We start from the raw sequence: 21,720 nt of genomic DNA on the forward strand, positions 1-21,720 counted from the left end.
GCTTGAAAAGCCGTGTCAGGTTCAGCTGACTCCAGTATCACTAGATCGGAAGTAGGTGTTCTGGGTATCTCAGTCTCAACATTACCCGGATAAGGTGGTGAAGTCGGTTGCCCATTTGTGGCGGACCCTATGATTTGGTCAACACGGCGCCTTATTATATTGTCTCCAATGTCCACGGTGTACATCAACGGCCCCAGCCTTTTCCCAATAGTTCCAGGCTGCCATTTCTCAGTACGGTAGTCCCGGGCCAAAACTCGTTGACCGATCTGGAACGATCTAGTGACCCTGTCGTTCATGCCCTGGAATTGCCGGTTCTCTACGTCTCTTCTGACGTTTGGTTTTAGTAAATCCAGCCGGCATCTTAGGCGTCTATTACAGAACATCATTGCGGGAGTTTGATTTGTGACCGCATGTGTCGCATTTCGGTATGCCAACAAAAAGCTATCCACCTTATGTTGCAGACTTATGTTTTCATTACTCATGGCCTTTACGGCCTTCTTGAAGGTCTGGACAAACCTTTCAGCCAATCCATTGGAGGCGGGATGGTATGGGGCTGACGTGTAATGTTTAACCCCATTGCTCTAAGAATTTCTTGAATTCTTCGGACACAAATTGTGGTCCATTATCAGAACAGATCTGTTCCGGCAGGCCATTCCGAGCAAACATAGTCCTTAACACTGTGATGGTTTTTTCCGTCGTGGTGGTGGTCATCTTAATTACTTCCGGCCACTTGGAGTGGGCATCCACCGCTATTAGAAACATCGAGTCCATAAATGGACCAGCAAAGTCAATGTGTACTCTTTGCCAAGGCGATGAGGGCCACTCCCATGGATGCAGAGGAGCCTGGGGTGGCGCGTTCTGAACCCTCTGACATCCTAGGCAGTTCTTCGTGATCTCCTCTATGTCTCCATCAATGCCTGGCCACCACACAAACGCTCTTGCTAGATTCTTCATCTTTACTCCACCCAGATGTCCTTCGTGCAGCTCCTTTAGCACCTTCTTTTGGAGTTTGGGTGGAATCACCACTCTAGATCCACACATCAGGGTTCCTCGACACACTGACAGTTGTTCTTTCCTCTGTGCAAATGCTTGCAGTGTTGGTTCGCTCTGTGCTGGCCATCCCTCCACCGTTACATCATAGACTCGTGAAAGAGTCGGGTCATTCCTTGTCTCATTCGCAATCATTCAGTTTGTTATCGGTAGACACTCCACTATGGATGAGTGGAACAACTCTACTGGGTCCACTATACTCGCTTCTTCTACCATCGGCAATGGCAAGCGTGACAACCCATCAGCATTTCCATGCTGTTTAGACCTTTTGTACTCAATTTCGTATTGGTGTGCCCCAAGTAACACGGACCACCTTTGTAACCTTTGTACTGTCATGGTGGAAACGGCCTTACTTGGGTTGAATATGGACACCAACGGCTGGTGGTCTGTCAGCAATGTGAACTTTTTACATTGTAGGTAATGGTTGAATTTCTTCACGCCCCACACAAGACTGAGGGCCTCCCTATCTATTTGGGCGTAATTTCGCTCCGCGGGGGTCAATGATCGGGACGCGAAAGCCACTGGCCTTTCCGAGCCATTTGGTAGCCTGTGCGAGAGTACTGCCCCAATTCCGTACGGGGAAGCATCGCAAGCTAGACGAAGGGGTAATGCTGGGTTGAAATGAGCCAACACTTCTTCAGAGGTAATCAACTCCTTGCTTCTGCGAAAAGCCTTTTTGCATTCTTCACTCCACTTCCATGGTGTTTCTTTCCGCAACAGGTCATTCAGCGGGTGCAGCACCGTGGATAAATTTGGCAGAAACTTGTGATAGTAATTAATCAACCCCAAGAATGATCTTAACTGTGATACGTTTCCTGGAGCGGGGGCCTTCACGACCGCTTCTATCTTTTCAGGTGACTTATGCAGTCCCTCTCGGTCAATGACATGACCGCAGTATGAGATCCGTTTTTGGAAGAACTCACACTTCTTGCGATTAACCTGAAGGCCATACTCCTTCAACCTGGTGAGTATCAGTTTCAAATTCGTGAGGTGTTCTTCCTCATCTTTTCCCGTGATTAAAATGTCATCTAAGTAGCACTGCGTGCTTGGAATTCCTTGTAACACCTGTTCCATGGCCCTCTGCCAAATTGCTGGCGCCGAAGCTACCCCAAAGACCAGTCTATTGTAGCGATACAAGCCTCTGTGAGTGTTGATGGTGAGGTACTGGCGTGACTCTTCCTCGACCTCCATCTGTAGATATGCTTGAGCCAGATCTATTTTCGTGAAATGCTTCCCTCCAGCCAACGAAGCAAAGATATCTTCAATCCGCGGAAGCGGGTATTGTACCGTGTGAAGCACCGGATTCACAGTAATCTTGAAATCTCCGCAGATACGGACCTTCCCCAGTCCCCCTGGCTTATTACTTGGTGAGGACTTCATGACGGGAACAATGGGCGTGGCCCACTCACTCCAGTCCACTTTTGACAGAACCCCTGATCGTTCAAGTTCTTCCAGTTCTGCCTCCACAGCTGGTCGTATTGCGTAAGGTACCAATCTGGCCTTAAAAAACTTTGGGCTTGCATTTTCTGCAATCTTAACCTTTGCTTTAATACCTCGCAGTGTTCCCAGTCCTTGCTGGAATACCTCCTTAGCTTCGTCCAATATTCTGGACAACCGTTCAGGTTTGACATCCTCTTTTTCGGAATCCACCGTCATGGTGTTTAGTGACTGCCAGTCCAACTTTATTTTTCGGATCCACTCCCGTCCCAGAAGTGGTGGTCCTCCCTCAGGCAATACATACAGGTCCAACCGGTGATGATCTTTATCCTTGTATCTCACCTTGACTTCTATCTTTCCGATGGGGAATACTTTGTGCCCCGTGTATGTCTGTAGTACTAGTTCCGTATCCCGTAGTGGAATATGCTTGAAATTTTTTTTATAGTCATGCTTATTCATGACCGTCAACGCCGATCCGGTGTCCACTTCCATTTTTACTTGGACCTTTGCAATCTGTAGCGTTATCCAGATAGTTTGTCGGTCAGCTTCACTGCTCACGTTGTGAATTCTCAGACTGTCCAGTCCTTTGCATTTGGAGTGTGAGACCGACTTCTGTTCCCTCAGACTCTTCTTAGTCACCTCTTGTACCTTTCCGTACCATTTTTGTGGTGACTCCTTATTGTTGTACGTTGCTCCTGACCGGCATACCTTAGCTATGTGCCCGATCTTGCCACATTTCCTGCATTCTTGGTTTTTAACCCAGCATTGATTCTGGTTGTGTGTTGTCTTCCCACAACGGTAGCATTTTGTTGTGCTCGAAGTAATTTGGTCCACCCCTAGTGCCGCCGCCTTTAGCTGCATTTCCGCCGTTCCTTTCGCTGCGGCTTCGTGCGATGCAGCTATGAGGACAGCCCTGTCCAGTGTGAGGTCATTTTCTTCCAGTAGTCGCTTCTGCGTTCCTTCTTTGGACAATCCGCATACGAACTTGTCACGCAGTGCCTCTGTCAGATTCCCTCCAAACTGGCAGTATTTCGCTAGCCTACGCAGTTCGACCAAGTATTCCGCATTGCTTTCGTCTTTCCTCTGCGTTCTTGCGTAGAATTTGAATCGTTCAGCCAGCATCAACGGTGTGGGGTTCAAGTGATCCTTCAGCACTGCTACAATATCATCGAAAGTCTGATCTGCCGGTTTAGCTGGTGAGAGAAGATGCTTCAACAACCCGAATGTTTTCGCACCCATCATGTTAAGTAAGGTTAAAGCTTTTTCCTCCTTAGCTATTTTGTTAGCCTTACAATGTATCTCAATACGTTCTACGTACGTGGCCCAGTCTTCTATCTCCGAATTGAACTCGTTGATGTCCGCCCGCTTAGGCATCTTCCTTTCCTTGGGTACAACACAAGTGTTTCTTCAAGTATTCTTATTTATTTGTTTATTTCTAAGATGGCGGTTTTCCCGCGAAAATGGCGGTTTCCCGCTCTTTCCTTCTCGCCCCGCCCACTTCAATGGCGGTTTCCCGCCTCTGTCGTCCTCTCCGCCTAATGGCGGCCTCCCGCGTTTCTTCCCTGGTGGAAGGGGTATGCTTTCCCCACAGCGGACAGGTTCAGCCGCTGGGCTGGCTTCTGCACAGCTCCCCTTACTCGGCTCTGTCTTTTCCTCCCGCCCGCACGGTTCTACCGGCGCTGGGTACACCCCGTTAACGGAGGACAGTTCAGCCGCTGGACTGGCTCTCGCGCAGTCTCTCTCTCCGTACCCGGCTCTGTCGCTCTCTCTCCCGCACGTTCGGTTCTACCGGCCCTGGGTACCCCGTTGGTGGAGAACAGTTCAGCCGCTGGACTGGCTCTCGCACAGTCTCTCTCCCCTTGCTCGGCTCTGTCTCTCTCTCCCACCCGCACGGTTCCTGTTCGCCTCCCAGCCCTCTCGCAGACCGGTGTTCCCTTCCCCGGCTGCAGCTGGGTTTCTCTTCCCGCGCCTACTCCCAGTCTCAGCGCTTCGTGGCTGCGGTCGCTGCCCGGCTTTTCCCGCCGATCGAGGTCCGACTGTCTCACGACGCCGTTGGACCCGACTTTCTGACCGGCTCCGTTCCCCCTCGACCGTGGTCGAGTGCACAGCCCTTATCCTCCGGATATTCTCTACCCCTTCCCCTACTCACAGTCTCCGCGGCCGCCTTGTTTCCAGCTGATCGGCTCACTCCGTACCGTGGTAGAAGGGTAGTCAGTGCCTGTTGCAGATGGAAGCTTTTATTGCTAAAGTCTTCCTCCTTCCTCCTGCTGCAGCCTCGTGTTTTCTTTCAGCAGCACGACGAGGGCGGTTGCCTCTCTTCGACGCTCTTCGTTGCTTTGGTAGTCTTGCCGCAGGGTACGGTCGGACTCGTCGCCACTGTAAAGTCTGTGGTTTGTGCAGTTAATAAATACACAGACTTCTGAAGTAACAAACAGGTCTTTACTATTCGAAGGTCAGGGCGAATCTGCCCCAGCAATCCTGCCACAACACTTATATACTGGTGTGGTCACTATCGGTATTACAGTATACAGAAGCCAAACAAATAGTGCCACACCGAAAGTAGTCCTCTTAAAGGTGAACCGTTACATTCAATAGTTCCCTTAAAGGTAGACGGGTACATACACTACACAGTCTGTATGGCACATTTTAATTTGACCAGTTTCAGTCAACACAATGTCAAGGTCTCGATTCAGGTGGAGAGGTGTAACTGAAAACCATTTTAACCATATTAAAGCAGTGTGCATGTATATATCAGTGAAAAAAGTAATTGGCTTGAAGAACTATTGTAATCCTCCAACTTTTGAAAGCGTGATTTTAGCATACAAACATGAATTTGGTCCTTGCCTTATGGTTCAGTCTGTACAAAGCATTGTGTGATGTGGTACTGAGCCATGGAGACCAGGATGGCCACGGTTCAGTCCCTGGTCTGCATTGAGATAGGTGATCTCAACACTGGAGCTGCTATAATTAACCTCATCAAAACTGGGGTGGGACAGGGGAAATCAGGTAGTGTTTCCATTCCTGATGGGAATCCAGTAACCTGTACTAGAAGTTTGCATGCATGGATGTCAGATGCAGTCACTGTGATGGTTAAGAGATTATGGGGTAGATTTTGCCGAACCTGTCGGGAAGAAGGCGGGACTTCTCCTTTCGGGTTTTTGACCCGCCTACTTCGACGTCCGACCAATCCGCGCGATTTTCCCTTGATTGACCTTGTTGAGCCCGCCCAGTGGGCTCAGCAGGCCAATTAAGGGCCACCCGGTAACAGGTGACGTCACAGACTGCAATTTCATCTGTCAAGAGTTCTTGACAGATGAAACATCAGTGTTTTACAGCTGTTTGAAGCTGTGAAACACTGACACTCTGAGTTCTAAGCTGAGTCATTCTGCACAGACTCAGTTAGAACTCTCGCCAGCACTCAAAGCTGAAGGCTGTCACTTTTGACATCGCAACCGTTCAGCTTTAAGTTCCGGCTGAGTGATGCGCTCCCGACGGCTACAGGAAGAAAGGCTGTGAAGGTACAGGTAAGTAAAAGTTCTTTACACACTTTAGACACACCAAACACACTTACCTTTACACTCATGCACCCATCACTCACCTGAACACCGACATCGTGACCACTCCAACTCCTTCAACCAGACGGCCCGCCGCTCCAACCTGGCGTGGTTTGGAGCCGTCGGGAAACCCACACGACACCCCTCAAAATAGGGATTAGGCTAAAAACTGCCCGTTAACTACCTGTTAACAGGCAGTTAATTGGCACTAATCCCTTCCCGCCTGGTTTCGGTGGGTCCCAGTGCGGGGCGGGTACCCGCCGCCCCTGAAACTTACGTGGGGCAGGGTTTTGGGCGGGATGGTGTTGGGACCCCCGAATTCGGGATTCCCCCCCCCCCCCAACACGCCTGAAACCCTGCCTGACAGCTCCCTGAAAATCTAGCCCTATGTCCTATTCAAATCCAAGCAAGATTTCAGGGTAAAAGTCTGGCAGTGCCGGGTGTGCAACAGGGCACAACTTCCACCCACCATGGTGGCCCAGTCATGACCCTGTCCCAAATCCCAGGAACAGGATTATTAACGTACTGGGGATGGGCACCTGCGCCATCAGTGGTATTACAGGGGCATAAATGGCAGGATTTCGGAGTGGCAGGGCAACAGGCCGGTCTGGCCAGATCTCTGGCTATAATCACCGAGAGCGATGCTCCTTCAATGTAGGCCCCCAAATCAAACAGCAATCGATCTCTCTCTGATTGATTGTTGTTTGAATTCCTCCTGGTGGGGCCCACTTGCAGCCCAGAATGGCTTTTTTGCAGGCATCGATACCACTGGGCAGCACATCTAATGGCATCCATCCCAGAGAGCGCCCGGGAACACCCCCAGACACACCCCGTGCTGAAGTGGGGAATTGGGGCAGAAGAATTTGCTGTTCCTCTGCTGAAGGAGCAGAACCTGGTCTCTTTGCTACCACCACTCCTAACTCCAAACCAAAGAACAAGCTGAAGTTCTAAGCTACTATATATTTTTTTAAGGCTTATGTATGAGATTTTGGTCATCGCTTTAACTCTGCTTGCTGCAGCCTTAGGCTATCTGGTTGGTGTTGGAGCTATAGGAGGTCGGTCTGCCTTTTGTTAAGGCAGTGACTGTAAGCCATTACCTCAACTGTTTGTATTTGTTTATTTAATTATTTCAGTATATGTTTCAGATCCATTTTGTAATTCCCAACAGAGTTGGCTTTCTTCTGTGCAAAAGCCAGATAGGCGTTACTGCATCTTTTGATTACTGCTTGGCATCCTCAAACGACTACTTCGATCGCGAGTAACCTCTCCTGACAGTCTGAGGTCCCACTGGGTGCCCCTTGAGCAAGAGTTGATGACGTTTCTTGTCCAGGCAGGAAGAAATATTTGGCTGTTTTCTGCCAGTTCTTGTTAGAGGTTGGAGACTCTGTATTAGTGGATGAAATCTCACTTACCAAACTTCTATCACAGGCACTGGTCCAGGTCTAGCATTACTAAGTGTGATGGTGAAGTATTGCATCTTACTATTTTTGTAACCAAGTTAAAAGTTAGGAAATCGAGTGAAATCTGCTGTAGTGATTTGCATCTACATCAAGTTTACTTTTAATAAACTGATTGGTAGCTCGCACCCAAAGTTACATGGTCTGGTAGTGTTTCTTCTTCCACAAACCAAAGACTAGAACATGACAAGGCCTGTGTCAATTCCAGTAAGCTATTAGAATAACAAGTTTCTCCTTAGCCCCTGGACAGTGCTACTGGGCAGATACTGCACATCCAAATTAAGACTCTGGTTTGTCAGGAGCAAGCGCCCCCATTCATGGGGTTTAGCACTGAGCACAAGAGAACCATCTAGAGTGAAGTCTTAAAACATAGCAGTCATGATCCAGCTTAGCTGTGATACCTCTCACAGCCTGCAGAGGATTAGAAAATGAAGATTGGCCACTTGTGTAACACGAGAAGGGGCTGCCAGCATCTGTGGAGTCGGAAGCCAGCACCAATCACCACCTTCAGGCGCGAAGGAAACAAAACAGGAAATGATTTTGATAATTCCGAAAACACTTCATGTTTTCCATTTTGAAAATGTCTCAAATTTCGCTTTCATTCCCTGTTGAAGATGGTCACAAAAACATGTGGAATGTGAAAGCCCCAAAGGGCAATCACAACTCAGAAAGACTTCAAAGTGTTTCTGCTGAGATATTAAGCAGATTCATGTTGGGGGATCTGCTGTTCTTTGGAGAACAAATTCTCACTGTAAATTTTGCATAGCAAGATAATAGCACTGCAAGCACTAGCAACATCTGAAAATAACTAGCATCGCTCCTTAAATTCATTATGTTGGATCAACTGCATAGACTGTACAGAATTAGAGGTATGGGAGTCTTTTTGCTAATTTGGTAATCCTTTGCAGCAAGAATTTAGTGTACTTATAAAATAATGGGTAGCCGGGAATGATTGCACGGTAATAGTTCAAATGTTATCAAACCACCAGGGAAAAGCTTGAATGAAAACAGACAACCAAATCCAGAAATTGGATTACAGCTTCAAAGTCACCTCCCCCGTTTGTTAATATATTGGCCCAGAAATTTGGGTCTCCACAGGTGAGTACGCACGGGGTACTCACCCGTAAGCCCAATGGAAGTGCCAGTTTCCTGCATGCACTGCGCATGCGCGGGAAACCGGCACTTCCGTTCCCCTGAAAGGGTTCAGAAGTCGAACGCATGCGCCAGAGAGGCAGCGCGTGTGCATCGAACTTACGTTTTTTTTTTGCAGGTTTTCCCGGGAGGGTAAGTCTCCAGAAGTTAGACATGTAAAAAGCAGTCGCAAGGTGAATTAATTAAAATTAAAACATTTATTCCACAGGTTTATTATTTTTAAATACTTTAAAGGAAGGTAAGTTTATTTTTAGCCCAGTTAGAAAATGTAATTAATTTTTTCAAAAATTTAAATTATTGTGTAAAATAGTTATTTCATGTAATTTATAGTTTATTTTAAAAATGTGATTTTTTAAAAAATTTATTTGAAGATTTAGTGATGTTTTGGGGCTTATAGTATTTATAGGTTTGACAGGTCCTGTCAAACTTATGAATGAAGCATTCCCTGCTACCATTGGCTCTCCATGGCCCATGTAATCCCAGAGGACGCATCGAACTAACTGCGCCCCTGAGATACGCAAGCACTGCGCGCCAGCAGTTGGAGGAGGCCCAGGATCGGAATCCCACGCGGGCCCACAGCTCAATGGCCGGCGCGCTAGGTAAGTGCAGGTCGGGGGCTTGTACCCACAGGAAGCCCCCGACCCGAATTTCTGGGCCATTCTGTATCAACTTTACATGATAACAGTGAGAGATTCTCCAGGCAAACTGTTGACAATGTCAGAGTTCAAATGTAAATTTTAAATTAGTACATTAGGTCATGCAGAACGTTTCAACTAAGTTGTGGATTTTTTAAATGCATCCTTGGGTTATGGGCGTCACTAGCAAGGCCAGCATTTATTGCCCATCCCTAGTTGCCCTTGAGGAGGTGGTGGTGAGCTGCCTTCTTGAACCGCTGCAGTCCGTGTGGTGAAAGTACTCCCAGTTGCCTGGGAAGGCCACTGATGCAGACAAGTGTTAATAGGTTGAAGAGACAACTAGATGGGTTTCTGGAGAGAGAAAGGATTGAGGGAAATGAAAAAGCAAGTAGGTGAGGCCATCTTCAAACAAGGGAGAAATTTTTTTGGCCTTTGACTGATCCCAAAAATAATGTTTCTGCTTTTGGTTAGTTTTTGTGCTGATTGTAGCTCAGTGTGATCCAGATTCAGACAGGGTGAATGCTGATTTTGATATCATTAATAGGGCATTCTGTGTGCATTCTATAATACATCTAGGGTACCACATCAACTAGAGTGCATTACAAGCCACCAAACCTTGAAGAGTTTGTAAGTCATTAAAACCCCCAAGATGAAGGAAATTTTTATTCCGAACTTAAGACAAAACGTACTGCTCAGTAAAATGAAGGTAAATGTGTCAAATGAACAACAGGCTCCTGCAACTGTATCGTGTGATTCAAACTAAAGTGATATTATGCCACCTGAGTTATACAATACCCTCGAGCTTAATTTCACAAAAAGTTATTTTAAAAAGTATACCTTGTTTTCTGAGTTAAAAATGTGTAATAAATACAGTAAACTTCCCAAACTTGGGAAGCACTACAATGTAGTGAAGTAACAAGAGTCTCAGTTTTAACTCACCGTCTTGAAAAACTGGCGGCCCAGATAGGAGGTAGCCATGCTAGTTAGATTTTTTCCACTTCCAATTTTACATTTTATGTAACCATACAGATTGGACCCTTGAAGCGTAACACCCAGAATAACCACAGCCTGTTCCAAAGGAAAGAAAACTGTAAGAACACTTGAAAAGAATATCCCATGGACACAAAACAATCCCCACCTCATACCACTGATTCTGCAAAACTGTGTGCGGAATAACATCTGTTACTGTCCTCTCCCCACCCCCCCAACCCTTTTAAATTTATTTCAAGAATGGCATGAATTTTTAAAAGAACATTTTGACTGGCACAAGTACAATAATCTGTGTTTATATTGTAATCTCCCAAAATGTAGAAAACTATTTGCATTGCTTACATTTTCGCAATTCTATTAAAAAATTATCAACACAATTTTTGTAAGGAAAATCTAAACCACAGAATCACAGTTGTGCAGCGGGTCAAGAACTTACCAACCATTTCAGTTTAAAGGAAAAGAAAGTGCTGAAAACAAAAATGACCCATATAATGGGACAGATGATTAATCCTAACCAGAAGATTTTGGATTCAGCTTCGGAGGAGACTCTCTTCCCTTTACTTGAAGGCTATGAAGATCATACAGAAAAAAAACATTTTTAATTAGAACAGAATAACTGAATGTTCTACTCTTTCCCTCAGAACACAACTCAATGCAACTATTACGATAGCAAAATACTGCAGATGTTGGAAATCCGAAATAACAACAGAAAATGCTGGAAAAACTCAGCAGGTCAGGCAACATCCGTGGAGAGAAATTTGAGTTGACGTTTCGGGTTGGACCCTTCTTCAAAACTGGAAAGAAAAGAAACTAGATCGGAGGCAGGGCTGCGATCGGACAAAAGAATAAAAGAAACAAAAGAAGTAAAAGAGAATAGAAGCTAGACGAGATGGTAATAGGCTGGGATTAGGTGTAAAGTGTACTGGCAGGGCAAAGGATAGCTGCCAGGTGTGAGAGAGAAACAAAAGGAAAGGGGGGGGGGGGGGGAAAGGAGTGGAACAATTACAAGAGAAAATGAAATGGGGGCCGAGCTTATGATCTGAAATTGTTGAACTCGATATTGAGTCCGGAAGGCTGCAGACTGCCTAATCGGAAGATGAGGTGCTGTTCCTCGAGTTTACGTTGAGCTTCCGTGGAACAATACAAGAGGCCAAGGACGGTGAGGTCCGAGTGGGAATGGAGCGGTGAATTAAAATGACAGGCGACCGGAAGCTCGGGGTCACCCTTACGGACTGAACGGAGGTGTTCCGCAAAGCGGTCACCCAATCTGCGTTTGGTCTCCCCAATGTAGAGGAGACCGCATCGTGAGCAGCGAATACAGTATACTAGATTGCGAGAAGTACAAGTAAATCGCTGTTTCACCTGGAAGGGGTGTTTGGGGCCCTGGACAGTGGGAAGGGGGGAGGTATAGGGGCAGGTGTTACATCTCCTCCGCTTGCACGGGAAGGTGCCAGGCGAAGAGGAAGGGCTGTTTGGGGTGATAGAGGAGTGGACTAGGGTGTCTCGGAGGGAGCGGTCCCTGCGGAATGCTGAAAGGGGAGGGGAGGGGAAGATACGTTTGGTGGTGGGATCACTTTGGAGGTAGCGGAAATGCCGGAGGATGATCCGTTGAATGTGGAGGCTGGTGGGGTGAAAGGTGAGGACAAGGGGAACCCTATCGTGGTTCTGGGAGGGAGGGGCAGGGGTGAGGGCAGAAGTGCGGGAGATAGAACTGACACGGTCGAGGGCAGTGTCAACCACAGTAGAGGGGAATCCTCGGTTGCGGAAAAAGGAAGACATGTCTGAAGCACTGGTGTGGAAGGTGGCGTCGTCGGAGCAGATACGGCGGAGGCGGAGAAACTGGGAGAATGGAATAGAGTCCTTACAGGAAGCGGGGTGGGAGGAAGTGTAGTCCAGGTAGCAGTGGGAGTCAGTGGGCTTGTAGTAAATATTGGTCGATAACTTATCCCCAGAGATGGAGACGGAGAAGTCGAGGAAGGGAAGGGAAGAGTCCGAGATGGACCATGTGAAGGTGAGGGAAGGGTGGAAATTGGAGGCAAAGTGAATGAAATTGTCAAGTTCGGGGCGAGAGCAGGAAGCGGCACCGATACAGTCATCAATGTATCGGAAAAAGAGGTGAGGGAGGGGACCCGAGTAGGACTGGAACAAAGATTGTTCCACATAGCCCACGAAAAGGCAGGCATAGCTAGGACCCATGCGGGTACCCATGGCAACACCTTTGATTTGGAGGAAATGAGTGGAGTTAAAGGAGAAGTTGTTCAATGTGAGAACAAGTTCAGCCAGGCGGAGGAGGGTCGTGGTGGATGGGGACTGGTCGGGCCTCTGTTCAAGGAAGAAGCGGAGCGCCCTCAGGCCATCCGGGTGGGGGATGGAGGTGTAGAGGGATTGTACGTCCATGGTGAAAAGGAAGCGGTTGGGGCCAGGAAACTGGAAACTGTTAAAGTGGCGGAGGGCGTCCGAAGAGTCGCGGATGTAGGTGGGAAGAGACTGGACAAGGGGAGAAAAGATAGAGTCAAGATAGGAAGAGATAAGTTCTGTAGGGCAAGAACAGGCTGAAACGATGGGTCTACCAGGGCAGTCCTGTTTGTGGATCTTGGGAAGGAGGTAGAAGCAGGCTGTGCGGGGTTGGGGAACTATGAGGTTGGTGGCAGCAGGGGGAAGATCTCCAGAGGAGATGAGGTCAGTGACAGTCTTGGAAACGGTGGTTTGATGTTCGGTAGTGGGGTCATGGTCCAGGTGGAGGTAGGAGGAGGTGTCGGAGAGTTGGCGTTCAGCTTCCGCTAGGTAGAGGTCAGTACGCCAAACAACAACAGCACCACCCTTGTCAGCGGGTTTAATGACAATGTCAGGGTTGGATCTAAGAGAATGGAGTGCTGCAAGTTCAGAGGGAGGTAGGTTGGAGTGAGTGAGGGGAGCAGAGAAATGGAGACGGCCGATGTCACGGCGGCAGTTAGCGATGAAAAGATCTAGAGAGGGTAAGAGGCCAGGGGGCGGGGTCCAGGTAGAACGGGAATTCTGCAAGCGGGAGAAAGGGTCAGTTGTGCGGGGGGAAGACTCCTGGCCAGTGAAGTGGGCACGGAGACGAAGGCGGCGGAAAAAGAGCTCAACATCGTGCCGAGCTCGAAATTCATTGAGGTGGGGGCGTAAGGGGATGAAGCTCAGGCCTTTGCTGAGGACTGATCGTTCAGGGTCAGAGAGTGGAAGGTCAGAGGGGATAGTGAAAACGCGGCAGGGGGTGGGATTGGGAGAAGGGGGGTCAGAGGAAAGTGAAGGGGAAGAAGGTTCCGGAGGGGCGTTGGTGTCCAAGAGTTGATGAAGCTTGCGATCCTTGCCCTGCCAGTACACTTTACACCTAATCCCAGCCTATTACCATCTCGTCTAGCTTCTATTCTCTTTTACTTCTTTTGTTTCTTTTATTCTTTTGTCCGATCGCAGCCCTGCCTCCGATCTAGTTTCTTTTCTTTCCAGTTTTGAAGAAGGGTCCAACCCGAAACGTCAACTCAAATTTCTCTCCACGGATGTTGCCTGACCTGCTGAGTTTTTCCAGCATTTTCTGTTGTTATTTCAATGCAACTATTGTCTGGGATATACACTTATCCGGTTTGATTTAACAGGTTCTCTGCTTTCAACTGAATATTAATAAATACGTTTGTAATTAGTTTAAACATTTACACTTAAACATTTTAGCCTTTCAACTACTATTTACAATATGTGTTTTTTAACCATACAGTGCTCTGTTTATGCAGGTTAAACAGTTTTCTTCAATATTAGTATTGTGGAAGCACCTTTGTCCTATACAAGTTGTTCGTTTTAACAAAGCAGGACAAGTTTATATCGCAGCAGTGCCCCTATCCTGCTGGTAAACCAGACGCTGCGAGAAGGGATCATAGTCAGACCAACTATAAAGCAGCATCCATGCTGCCCAAGTCTCAAGGCACATGAACACCAAACTACCCACTGTGGTTTACAGATCATCACACACAAGCTTATTTTGGTCTCATCTAAACAAAGGAACAAACTTTTGGTCAAGCATACCTTCCTGGCCTCGAAGACCCAGCGGCTCTTTCCATCATCGTCAACCTGGTTCCACCAGCGTAGCCCCACCAGTAGCCTCCCAGTGACATTCTGCACCAGAGATAGAAACAGTGCAGGATAATTGGAGGATCAAGTTTGTTACATTAATTTATGCTGTACAAGCATAGCAATACGAACAATATACATCATGGCATGAAAATTCCGTTTTTAGGTGAATGTACATTGAGGATTGACTTCATAAAGATTTAAAACATGTCATCAATTCAAATATGAAGTAGCAATGTTTGGTCTCTTGTGTAGATATAAATTGTCGACTACAAATAGTAGGTAACAATTACAACTGCTACACACACTCATTTAATAAAAGTTGTAGGGAATTTGAACACTTGCATTACTATGCAACACAGATAAATAATGCTTGCCTCATTTATACTGGGCAGCAGCCAACTTACAGCAAAATGGTCACTTCTGAACTATATGGACAGGATTTTCATTGGGCCGTGGAGGCGGGATTAGAGGCGTGTGGGGGGTTAAAAATCCCGAAATCGGGGGGGCACGAACCCATCCCGCCCCAACCCGCCACCATGCCAGTTTCAAAGGAGGCGGGTACCCGACCCGCACTGGGGCTCGCCTCCCCGAGGCGGGAAGGGGAGTAGTGCCAATTAACTGCCTGTTAACAGGTAGTTAACAGGCAGGTTTTAGCCTAATCCTATTTTCATTGTTGAAATGTGGGGTTCCCGACGGCTCCAAACCACGCCAAGTTAGCAAGGCGGGCTGTCGGGATGAAGGGCTTGGAGGGGTCAAGATGTCCGGTGTTCAGGTGAGTGATGGGTGCATGAGTGCAGAGGTGTGTGTTTGGTGTGTTTAAAGACGTTTTACTTACATTTACATACCTTTACAGCCTTCCTTCCCTCAGGTCTCGGGAGTCCCTCATCTCACCGGCACAGAAAGCAGAATGGCCGCGATCTGTCAAAAGTTCCAGCATTCAGCTTTCTGTTCCGGGGAGATCTCTAAATCATCCTGACAGGAAGGAATTAACTTGGAGTACAGATTGTCAGTGTTTGACAGCTTCAAACAGCTGTGAAACGCTGATATTTCATCTGGCAAAAGGTCTTGACAGATGAAATATCAATCTGTGATGCCACCTGTTGCCGGGTGGCCATTAATTGGCCTGCTGAGCCCGCTGGGCGGGCTCAACAAGGTCAATCAAGTCAAAATCCCATGGGTTGGCTAGAACTCGATGGAGGCGGGACTACAACCCCGAAAGTTGTAGTCCCGCCTCCTACCCGACTCCTCAATGAAAATCCAGCCCTATGTTTCCTACAGCAACATCATAACTGCATAGCTAAAACACTGTTCTTCTATATGTAGTCCAACTTATGAGAATATTCAAACTTTAACAACCTTGTTACATAATTGACAGAACATTCCTCATACCGGCTGGAATTTTGCTGAGCACTGCAAAGTACATCATGAGTACTCAATTGTCCGGATACTGCTGTAAAAATAATGGCAAGTTCACGGCGCAAGCCATTATTAGTGCGTTAAAAAACAGCACTTTGTGGCGAGGAAGAGGTAGGCCATGAGTTGCAAATCACCACCAATTACTGGACAATTGCTGCGAGGTTATACCGATCAGGAAAGGATGAACAGGCTGGGCCTACTTTCTCTTGAAAAGTGAAGGCTGAGGGGTGACCGAACAGAGGTCTTTAAAATTATGAAAGGTTTTGATAGAGGAAACACAGAGAGTGTTTCCACTTGTAGGGAAGAGCAAAACTAGAGGCCTTCAATGTAAGATAATTACTAAGAAATCAAATAAGAATTCAGAAAAAACTTCTTTACCCACAGATTGGTGATAATGTGGAACTCGCTACCACAGGGAGTAGTTGAGGCAAATATTATAAATGCATTTAAGGGGAAGATCAACCTCCCCATGTGATTCAAGACATTGCTGGATTTGCACCATAAATACGAATGAATCTTGTCAGAGCAGGGCTGGTATTTCATATTGTAAGGACCTTGTTAATGACGAGATTTACGGTCCTTGGAGGACCAGAAAGAGAGCAATTGAAACTGTGGAGTCTCACTCATGCACGTAGTAAATTGTTCCCATAAGTTTTTTTAAATTTTAATTTTTAAAAAACTAAGTTTTCTGTCGCTTTTTTCTCTCTTAATCCAATCTTTCTTTTTCTCTCTATTTCTCTTCCTGTATCTAATTTAACTATAATTCTTCTTTTCCTTCTCCCAGTCGTTCACTATTTTTCTCTATCCTTATATTTCATTGGTTAAGGAGATAGACCATTGGACCCAATGTTCATGAGGTTCTAGATACCCCGTTGACCTCACTGTGCTGTTATCAATTTGCATTTCCAGCAGATTCTGGTGCAAAAATAATAGGATCTAAAGGGCGAGGTAAAAAATCCCAATACACGCCGCACGTCGCGAGATTCACCACTCCAGCAATTTCTGGGCCAATGTCTCACTGAACTGAATGTAAACACCAGGAGGGCAAACTGTTTGCTATGATAACAACAACAACTTGTATTTATATAGCGCCTTTAACGTAGTAAAACATCCCAAGGCACTTCACAGGAGTATTATAAGACAAAAAATGACACCAAGCCACATAAGGAGAAATCGGGGCAGATGACCAAAAGCTTGGTCAGAGAGGTAGGTTTTAAGGAGCGTCTTAAAGGAGGAAAGAGAGGTAGAGAGGCGGAGAGGTTTAGGGAGGGAATTCCAGAGCTTAGGGCCTAGGCAACAGAAGGCACAGCCACCAATGGTGGAGCAATTATAACCAGGGATCCTCAAGATGGCAGAATCAGAGGAGCGCAGATATCTCGAGGGGTTGTGGGGCTGGAGGAAATTAGAGATAGGGAGGGGTGAGACCATGGAGGAATTGGAAACAAGGATGAGAATTTTGAAATTGAGGCGTTGCTTAACCGGGAGCCAATGTAGCTCAGCGAGCACAGGGGTGATGGGTGAACGGGACTTGGTGCAAGTTAGGACACGGGCAGCCGAGTTTTGGATGACCTCAAGTTTACGTAGGGTAGAATGTGGGAGGCCAGCCAGGAGTGCGTTGGAATAATCAAGTCTAGAGGTAACAAAGGCATGGATGAGAGATTCAGCAGCAGATGAGCTGAGGCAGGGGCAGAGACGGGCGATATTACGGAGGTGGAAATAGGCGGTCTTGGTTATGCTGCGGATATGTGGTCAGAAGCTCAATTCAGGGTCAAATATGACACCAAGGTTCAGCCTCAGCCAGATATTAGGGAGAGGGATGGAGTCAGTGGCTAGGGAACGGAGTTTGTGGCGGGGACCGAAAACAATGGCTTTGGTCTTCTCAATATTTCATTGGGAGAAAATTTCTGCTCATCCAGAACTGGATGTCGGACAAGCAGTCTAACAATTTAGAGACCGTGGAGGGGTCGAGAGAAGTGGTGGTGAGGTACAGCTGGGTGTTGTCAGCGTACATGTGGAAACTGATGCTGTGTTTTCGGATGATGTCGCCAAGGGGCACCATTTAGATGAGAAATAGGGGGCCAAGGATAGATCCTTGGGGGACACCAGAGGTAACGATGCGGGCGCAGGAAGAGAAGCCGTTGCAGGTGATTCTCTGGCTACTATTAGATAGATAACAATGGAACCAGGCAATGATAAGGGTTCAAATACCAGGAGAGACTAGTTAAAGATTAGGAAGTTCGAGTAAGAAGGAAAAACAGTTTTAACATTTCTATATATATATATATTAGATTTGCGGAATAAGTTACTAGAGGAGCCACTGGAGCAAATAATATAAGTGGGCTCTAGGGGCAACTAGACATGTTTTTGGGAAGAGAACAGATTGAGGGATATAGTGAGTTTTGTGGGGTTAAAACCAGTTCAAAAGGAACGGGCATGTTCTACCAAATGGCATTTTCCAATTCCTAAAGAAAATTGTTAATGAACAGTTTTGTTTACATGTTGGTCTTGTACCCATTTAGCTAAGATACAGCACGGGATGTGCCATGGAGTCCGTCAGTAATCCAGTAGTATACAACACATGGCCCAGAATATTTCTCTTTACTGAACAGCTAAATTAGGTGTTCCAAAGGTAACTTACTTTTACAGTCCAGAAGTCACATGATAGGAGCAAAATTATCGTCACAAAGCAGGCAATAAAGCTACTGTTCAGGAACTCACACAGAAGGTAGACAACTATTGCACTAATTCGGAAAAACAGATGGAAGAAGCATGCCACTGGATGCCTTGAAAAAAAGGGAAAATATTTTTCAGTAAATTCACTGCTGATTTCTAACAATATACATTACCACAATTATAGCGCAATATCATCTTGTGTGAGGAAAATCACAGGTTTCCTGGAGAAACACCCCGAGTCAATATCATTATTATGTTACAGTATCTTTTGCACACACTGCAAAACAGTGTCACTTAATCTCCATAAACTTAAACATTGTGCCAAGTAAAAAGGCTTCATTCAAATTGCCTCCACAGCTTTATGTAATCTATTGCAACACTAGCAAGAATAATTTCATGTTTTACCAGAGTAGGTTTATTTAGAAGTTTCCTCAGTATACAGTGTATTCCCCTGGTATTTTCCCCAGTATACCCAACTGCAAGAACAGCAGGATATTTAAAACAATGTTAATTTGGTTTAAGATGATATTATGTACTAAAAAGCGTTTCACTGTATTGGTTGTTTAGGATTACAATAATAGCCACTTAGGGTGCATTCACACTCATCAGCATCAAGACAAAGCCAAAACCATGTTGCACCAATGTTAAACTTGGAATGTAAAAGGCTTGAATCGAATCCACAGTAAAGTGGAGTCAGATTCCTTCCCCCAAGGAAGCTCACACTGCTTCACTGTGGTGTCAGGTTGGGTTCTGTCACGAGATTCAGACCAAATTTTCATTGTAACTACAGTTATCAAAGCAAAATCACGACAGCTGTAGTGCAAATGCACCCTTAATGCAATGATTAACAAAAGTAACCCCAAATCCCTGCAAGATAAATTTGAAATTGGGGTGATTCCATGATCCAGTGCTACCAGTGGGAACAACTGCTTGCAGGGAGCGCATCTCATTAAAATTATTAGACGGAAAAATCACCGGCTCCATGCCCGCTCCCTGTGAGAGCACCAGTTCATGGAATCTCCCGTACAAAGTCATCTCCTGAAAATGTAAAAGTACAGGGATAAAACTTTGTTTAAATATTTATTTAAGAACCACATTTTGCTGTGGAGTCAAAATTTCATATAATTTTTCCATGTGCAAAATTTTCAATTTCTGATCACCCAAGCCAAACTAATAAGAGCCAAAGATAAGTTTTAAACAGGAAAAAAAATTGATAACCAAACTTTATTGACTCAATTGGGTAAGAAAGTGAGAGGGGAAAGTGGAAACAAAAGAAAACAATGACTTTTTTGGATTACATGTGCTCACGTACCAGTAGCTGGTAATGATTGTGACATTACATACCCAGATCATTACTAAAAAGTTAATGAACTACGAATTAACCAACCTACATAAATAATAAATATATGTTTTTAAAAGCTAGGCATTTATAAATGAAAAGTAAAAGCTTCAGTAGCAATGTACTCCAAAGAAAAGTTATACACTCAGAGTGCAACAGATGTGACAGCTTTGCAATGAAAATGAATAATGACTCAACAAGCCAGTGCCGAGTGAACAATGTCAAACTTTACAGTTGTAGAACAAATGTACAGGACTTTATAGCTTATTCCAAGCAAATCTGTGCCTAACCCAAGGTCAATTACAAATAATCTGTCCTATTTTCTGTCGTATTTCCTGGAAAATTTATAAATTTCTAACGTAGTTAATAAACCTAAAAATATTTGTTTTATTTCTATTACGGATGTCGATTTGGCAACCTGCTCTTCACGCTGATCACATGATGAAGCAGGAAGCAGGTGATTTGCTGCCACTGGGCAGGTCAAGCGTTAGGATTTCCTAATAAGATATCGGACGTGAGGGCTGGGCTAATGTAAACTAAAAGAAACTTTCAGTCCTGAACCTACTTCTCACTCACTTGATTAGTCCGCTTTCAGACCATAAGAACATAAGAAATAGGAGCAGGAGTAGGCCATTCGGCCCCTCGAGCCTGTTCCGTCATTCAATAAGATCATGGCTGATCTGATCTTGGCCTCAACTCCACTTCCCTGCTCGCTCCCCATAACCCTCGACTCCCCTGTAGTTCAAACATCTATCTCAGCCTTGAATATATTCGGTGGCTCCGCCTCCACAGATCTCTGGGGTAGAGAACTCCAAAGATTCACAACCCTCTGAGAGAAGAAATTCCTCCTCATCTCCGTCTTAAATGGGCGACCCCTTATTCTGAAACTATGCCCCCTAGTTCTGGATTCCCCCACTAGGGGAAACATCCTCTCAGCATCCACCCTGTCAATCCCCCTCAGAATCTTATATGTTGCAATAAGATCAACTCTCATTCTTCTAAATTCCAATGAGTATAGGCCCAACCTGCTCGACCGTTCCTCACAAGACAACCTCTTCATCTCCGGAATCAACCTCGTGAACCTTCTCTGAACTGCCTCCAATGCAAGTATATCCTTCCTTAAATAAGGAGACCAAAACTACACGAAGTACTCTAGGTGTAGTCGCACCAACGCTCTGTACAGTTGTAGCAAGACTTCCCTACTTTTATACTCCATCCCCCTTGCAATAAAGGCCAACATTCCATTTGCCTTCCTAATTACTTGCTGTACCTGTATGCTAACATTTTTGTGTTTCATGTATGAGGAAACCCAGATCCCTCTGTACCGCAGCATTCTGTAGTCTCTCTCCAGCATTTAAATAATATTTTGCTTTTCTATTCTTCCTACCAAAGTGGATAACCTCACATTTTCCCACGTTATACTCCGTCTGCCAATTTTTTGCCCACTCATTTAACCTATCTATCCCTTTGCAGACTCTGTGTCCTCCTCACAATTTACTTTCCCACCTATCTTTGCATCGTCAGCAAATTTGGCTACATTACACTCGGTCCCTTCATCCAAGTCATTAATATAGATTGTAAATAGTTGAGGTCCCAGCACTGATCCCTGTGGCACCCCACTAGTTACCGTTTGCCAACCGGAAAATGAGCCATTTATCCCGACTCTCTGTTTTCTGTTAGTTAGCCAATCCTCTATCCATGCTAATATGTTGCCCCCAACACCGTGAGCTCTTATCTTGTGCAGTAACCTTTTATGTGGCACCTTATCGAATGCCTTCTGGAAATCCAAATAAACTACATCTACTGGTTCCCCTTTATCCATCCTGCTCGTTACATCCTCAAAGAACTCTAATAAATTTATCAAACACGATTTCCCGTTCATAAAACCACGTTAACTCTGCTTGACTGTATTATGATTTTCTAAATGTCCTGCT

General features: G+C 45.8%; 1 protein-coding gene across 1 annotated transcript in view; it reads right to left on the bottom strand.

Annotated features, from left to right (window-relative positions):
* The window catches only part of LOC147102719 (Golgi apparatus membrane protein TVP23 homolog B-like), a 29,261-nt gene that overhangs the window by 4,297 nt on the left and 3,244 nt on the right, over nucleotides 1-21,720 (bottom strand). The window contains exons 3-6 of the mRNA XM_085963445.1: nucleotides 18,413-18,557; nucleotides 14,311-14,400; nucleotides 10,712-10,843; nucleotides 10,225-10,353 (exon numbers count right to left, since the gene is read on the bottom strand). Coding sequence (XP_085819571.1) covers nucleotides 10,225-10,353; nucleotides 10,712-10,843; nucleotides 14,311-14,400; nucleotides 18,413-18,557 — 496 coding nt within the window. The remainder of the gene's footprint in view (nucleotides 1-10,224; nucleotides 10,354-10,711; nucleotides 10,844-14,310; nucleotides 14,401-18,412; nucleotides 18,558-21,720) is intronic.

This window comes from Somniosus microcephalus, chromosome 21 (assembly GCF_052327205.1).
Source record: "Somniosus microcephalus isolate GS21.2 chromosome 21, FLI_Smic_1.0, whole genome shotgun sequence".
Taxonomy (NCBI): Eukaryota; Metazoa; Chordata; class Chondrichthyes; order Squaliformes; family Somniosidae; genus Somniosus; species Somniosus microcephalus.